General features: G+C 40.3%; 1 protein-coding gene across 2 annotated transcripts in view; it reads right to left on the bottom strand.

The window, feature by feature from the left end:
* IQGAP2 (IQ motif containing GTPase activating protein 2) overlaps nucleotides 1-6,215 on the bottom strand; it is a 116,595-nt gene extending 110,380 nt beyond the window's left edge. For both annotated transcript variants that reach the window (XM_035892803.1, XM_035892804.1), the window contains exon 1: nucleotides 6,151-6,215. In XM_035892803.1, coding sequence (XP_035748696.1) covers nucleotides 6,151-6,187 — 37 coding nt within the window. In that variant the 5' untranslated portion in view covers nucleotides 6,188-6,215. The remainder of the gene's footprint in view (nucleotides 1-6,150) is intronic.
* Nucleotides 6,216-6,221: the final 6 nt, after the last annotated feature.

Here is a 6,221-nt window from a genome sequence, read left to right as displayed (position 1 = left end):
AAAATGGCTTCAAAGCAACAGTGATATCCCATCAAGTAAGTGGTTACAGACGCTTTTAGAAACAGCAGTGACAACCTGCAGTGTAGAGGTAGCCCCAGCTGCAGAGGAAACTACTTTGAATACTTGGGTCCCTAAAGTCTAGTCTACCACAATATATTTTGGCAAAGGCTTCATTCTTTGACTAGAGACCTGCATATAGCTTTCCACAACTTCAGACAAACACACTGTGAGTGCATCCATCGGTCCAGCCACACCAAGTTCAACACACAAATGAGCTTGGTTTGAAGACAGAAAGCTCAGTCTCTGTGTCTAACAGAGGAAGTGTTAGTCAGAAGACTGGGAGATTGATGACAGAGTAAACATATCTTTGCTATATCAGTAACTTCTTGATAGTGCTCAACTCACAAGGGAAGAGTGCTGTGATAAAGGATGTTATGGGGTAGAGTAAACAGGGCTGGGCTTCACCCAAAGACCTCCAGTGCACTGGTAAGCCCACACAAGATCCAGGCAAACCCAAAATGTTGCAGCTGTAAAGATCCAAATGCCACAGAACAAGGCACATGCACACTACAGAGAAGCTATACAGGAAAAAAGGCATCTAAACATAACATCTTATGATTCAGTTGATCAGTTTTGTGACTTTTGATTTGGAATTAAGAAGAAAAATACCAACTATTCCCTCAAGGAGTGAATGTTAAGAGTATGTCTGGACTACTACAAAAACTAATGAAATGCCAGTATAGGTAGCCTAGAAGGTCTCCATTTTGATTCATTTTAGATGTTGCCGCCCTGTTAGGCCACAGCCATATGAAGCATGTATGCTAAGACAGGAAGGTCCCTCATTACAGATATTCCTTCATGGAAAAACACTGAAGCAAAATTGTATAGGAAACACTGCATGGGAGCAGTGAGCAGTACTAAAGCTTAAATTTTGACACCTAATTTTGAACAAACACAAGAACAGACTTATTCTGTCACTCAGTATGATGCAACAATTGTCTAAGTAAATTCTTCCCACAATTGATTTGATGGAAATAAAGTCACATTCTACCAGCAACTTCCTACATATTTTCATTTCATATATTTCTCACAAAAATAATTCTGGTGTTTATAAATTGAGTCTTGAGCATCTCCCTTCAGCTGATGTATTGCACTTACATCCACCCTCTTCTTTGTCTGAAATATTTGTCCTGTGCACCACCAGGACAGAAGAAAGCAGAAGAATAGAGAAGGCAGTAGCTAGGACTAGTGGATGTTTGGAGTTTGGTTATGGATTGCAACAACTTTCTGATGTGCCCTGATCCAAGATAGCTACTCCAGTTGTTGGCAAATACTTGGAGGTCTGTCAACTCACTGACCACAGGGCTACCAACACAACCAAGGCACTCCATGTGCCTAGAGTCAACATGACACAAGCAGCACTTACTGAGTCTGACTCAGAATTAGAAAACAATAAAGACATTTCAACCTTCTGGATTTGACTAAGTCTTCAGAAATAGGGCCCCCACTTCTGAAGCTGCAATATAGTTACTGGAACTAGTAATCAGACAAGGTGTGCAAGAGCTGCTGGAGACATGACCTTACTAACAGTGTCTGGAAAGAGATTCCAAACTTCAGGTTCACATAAGATATGCTCAGTTTACACAAGAATTTTAAGAACAATCATGCTGTGTGAATGTTGCCCAAATTCAGAGTTAGCCCTCTTATCACAACCATAGTAAGGATTTTGGAGGTCCCAGGGTCACAGAGATAATCCACATCAACACTGAGCTTACCAGATCTCTCCCTTTAGTATGTTTATACTTGAGATGACATTAAGTAAGAGGTGTTTTACAGGTCTAATTCACAACAATTTTCAAATGAGCCCATGGATCCATGGATTATATTTTTAAATGAAGCTAAACTTGAAACTTCTATAATACATAGTCAAAGAGCATGCAAGGAAAACTAACATTTGTTTTAATTTCTGAATGCAAATGTATAGAACACTTTACAAGGCATAATTCTAAGTTATTCAGGGATAATGATTCCCCAAACAGACAGTTTTTGTTATCTTAAAAAAATTGAGGCTGGAAAAAAAAATGCAGCAAAACCTATAGCAGCATTTAAGGCTTCCTGGTCATTCATTTGCAGTCAGACATATGACTATCTGCAATAGCTCAAGAACAGCACGTGGCTGCTTCTAGCAGGCAGACCCTTTAATAAGGCATTTGCCACAGACATAGCAAAAGACTTCTTATACTAAAAAGGCAAAGAAAGGAACAGAGGCTTTTATTTCCCAGGGCCAATCCCCCTCAATTTCCTGCTATCCGAGACTTTTTCCCATGGAAAGTGAGACGTGAGCAAGGAGAAGGGCGGCTCTTTTGGCACCACAACAGCAAATCTCAATACACAGGACATAACAGAGGACGAAAAGAACAAAATCCGCTTACGGTGACAGAAAAGAATTTGTAAAGTCAGGACTGAGGGAGAAGAAAGGAGATACATGAGCGAATACTGTAAAATGCTGGAATAAAAGATTTTCACCAAAGTATTTGAATTAAACATTAGCTAAACCACATTTGGTAGTCCCAGCTGTGTGCTATCCTGGCCGTGCAGTAGGCAAGGCACAGCACTGCTCCAGTCCATTTTGAGCCCAACCCCACATCCCCAGTATTAGTACACTGAAAAGCATTTAACTGAGCCATGCTGTAACAGCTGAAAACACAAAAACAAAAGCTGAGCCCCTCTTGCACAAAAACTTTTGACTGACACTTTGCTGGCCATAGCCAGCCCCGGTGAAAGCTGAGCCCAGTACAACAGGCTCTGGGCAGCATCCCATTTATGTCTGCCTGTACCATGAAGACAAGCTGTGAATGTGGAGCATTTGCCATCACACTTCAATGCTGCAGTTTCAAGAAAAAGCTAGTTGCATTTCAGATGGTCAAGGCGAGTAAAACCTTCTATGAGAGCATGTAAGTATTTTGTCCTAGTGTGAAAGAGGTCAATAAATTCAGTGCCTTATTTCCTTCCTAGTAAAATTCGTACTTTCAGGTACCCAGCACCCCAGGATTGCCTGCCCAGGGCAGTTCAGCTCTGTGGTCACTCCTAGATTGGCAATTCAGGTGCTACTACTGCACCAACACAGCACCAGCCAACCCCCCCTCACTGGAGCAGGTCTGAGCTGGCAATGCTCTGAGCCAGGCTTGCTGCTACCTGAGCTGCCCTCACAGCAATGGGGCAGGAGCTTACGGCACTGCCAGGCAGCTGGAAGATATGTGAACAGGATTACAGGTATAGATACCAGGAAAACACTGCTCAAAGCTACAGAGGCAGAAGGAGTGCCTTCCCGATCCTCCACTCCCAATATCAACTCTCGGGTATCTAATACAACAGTTTATTAAGTATGCAGAAGAAAATATGCCAACTTTATGTGAACAGAGATCATTCAGTAGGCTACTAAGAAGAATGGCTTTACAGCACCAAACACCTATTACAAGTGTTCTGTTATTAAGGTATTTAGTACCTACAGGTCTATTGTTATGCCAAATGACACTTATCTTTGGATGAAAAATTTAAAGCTCTGATCAAAACAGCTTTCTTTCTATAGACTTCTTCTGTCAAAGAGCACAGTCACAAGCAGCTAGCACACGTCCCACAACAATAAAACCAGATGGCCTGAGCCTTTTTCTATGGCTTCAGTTAAGGGAATTCAGTCCATTCCCTGAACATTTGCTCCAAGAAAGGGTTCTGGACAAAGGCAAACACTGCAATCACTCAAAAAGATACCACAACTGTGAATTTGGAGGGTGGACTCACTGGAGATAGTAGACCAATACACTTTATTAAATTATGAGGCTCTTCAATATGGCATTTTTCAAGTCTTCCCAACATTGAACTACTCTCCCCCTCCCTTAAAAATGGATATGTCTCTTGTAAACTAGTTATTACATTGTCTGAAGCCTGCAGGCTCAGTTTTTCACACAGAAATACACATGCATCTTCTGGCCAGCAGACAGACATTATCCACTCTCACAAGGATCACATAGGATCTACAGGGCCACTGTTCTGGACCAGATCTCACTGCCAGACACTGCACAAACAGGGAAAACAAACAAACACCATTAGCATGGGAGTGTTGACAACAGAAGTCCAGTAAAACACATCCTGATGTAAAATTAACAATGTTTGCTTAAACCCGTCTTTCCCTCGAGCTTTCTCATTGAGCCTCATTCCTGTGCATTCACTTTCCCGAGTCCTCCTCCCCTCATTTCCTTGAAAAAGGTCTTATTTCAGTCTTATGTGTTTGCTACCACAAGTCCAACCACATCCATTTACAGAGACTGAGCACTATTAAAATACACGGACATTAGGACTAACATACCAAGGGGATGGTGATGCAACAGCAACCACAGCCTGTGCTCCCGGAGCCAACTGTCAAAACTGCTTGATTTCACAGTCTGTCAAGAACCATCTATGGCAGAAGGACAACTCAGACATGTCTCAAGATACTCGAATTCCCACAAAGGTTAGAAAAAGTCTCGTTTAACCACAAAGACACAAGATGGCTTTGGCATTCAGCAAGTAACCACATGCACCACCAGAACGTTTAACATTCATTTTTCTGCTTATAGGTATACACGTCTTTTACTCTACTTTTAAACCTCAGGCTTTCTACAGTACCATCAAGTGAGATTTTAGTAGAGGTAATACATTAAAAGACATTAAGTAGTTCTGACATTATCTTATTGTATAATCATACCAGAGCATGGCCACCTCTTTACTAGTAGAGTCCTTTAACCTTGTGCAGAAAAACAACATTGTTCATTTTATCTTAACTTCAGTATAATTCTTCTGTATGTTTGGAAGAACAACGAGACAGAGTTATGGAGCTGAAGGAAGTATATGAAAACCAGCTCCAAACAATTTCGGATAGCTTCAGATGTTGCCATCTATAATTACAAACATGAAATGCAATTTATCAGCCTATTGCCCAAACACTTCCACCTACATTTAACTGCCAGTCCCACTGTTTCCAGCAATACTTCATGAAACTCCTAAATAAAATTGTAACCTGTTTATCTTTGCATATTTTGCTAGCTAGTCACCTCAAGGCAGAACAGGTTTCGCCAAGATTGAGGTGCTTTAAAATTCTAGCTCCTTTCTGTGGACTGTCCAGTTGAACTTAAAACTCTTTGCTAATAAACCTTCAGTTTATGTTCCTGAAAAATTTGCAAGCCTAAGGAAGCACTCAAACTGATGGATCCTGAAGAGGCAGTGAGCACCAATTACCATTATTTATTTCTCTTTCAGGCCATCCTATCTCCACCTACCTTGTCCAAAAGCCATTAACATAGCCAAGCTTGAATGCAGCTTGGAAAAGGCTACACTGGTAAGGAGTCTGTCTGGTTGGAAGGTTTGTTTAGTTTCCCCATGCTTACAGCAAGAATGACTTTAAAAGAAAGCAATTTTTTGAAAAGGCTAGTTGGTCAAATTAGCACATCACTGGAGGCTTGAGGCATTCAAAATAATATTGCTCACTCTAGCAGGAATTTCTAACAGGCTTTTCTTCTCCAGAGGTCAATTCATGAGGAAACAAACAATAAAGCATGAAAAGTTCCTCTGTCAGCTTTATATGTTCACTGCTTTGTTAAATAAAGACCTTGTGATTTGAATTCCATGTATTTTGACACATTTACCATTTGCTCCGTTCATTTCATTGGAATGACTAACCTGTTTGCTTTTTATTAGCATATACATTAACAATCTTCAATAAAAGAGCCAAAATTTTACCATATGGATTCTATTTCCTTACATTTTACCTACTGTGACCTCAGTTCAACTTAACACAAGCAGAATGTAAATGAAATAATGAAAAGGACATTTTAATATTGCCAGGCTAATAAAATAGACTACTCAACTATGAAAGTTCTAGAAAAATATTAACATCTATAGCATGCCTCAGTATCAACCCTGTAATTGGGTTTAGTCAGAAGAAAAATTCTAAGTCTCTTGCCTACAAATGCCATCAAATTTATTTCTAGCATTAGAAAGTTCATATTTCATTTTTCTCTGAAAAGAACTGCAGGTATATTAATAAAGTCAAACACATACACACACCTACATAAAAGAAGGAGTGACTTGTGGAGGGTAAAATATTTCGAAGATTACCTAAAAAGGGCGAAAAGCTCATCCGAAAGGCATTCATCCCTATGCAAGGAGCTGGAAGCAAAGACACAAGT

The sequence above is a fragment of the Egretta garzetta genome, unplaced genomic scaffold (genome assembly GCF_000687185.1).
Source record: "Egretta garzetta isolate BGI_Z169 unplaced genomic scaffold, ASM68718v1 scaffold424, whole genome shotgun sequence".
In the NCBI taxonomy this organism is placed as follows: Eukaryota; Metazoa; Chordata; class Aves; order Pelecaniformes; family Ardeidae; genus Egretta; species Egretta garzetta.
Note: the sequence above shows the minus strand (reverse complement) of the source record. Positions and strands in the feature narration are given on the sequence as shown.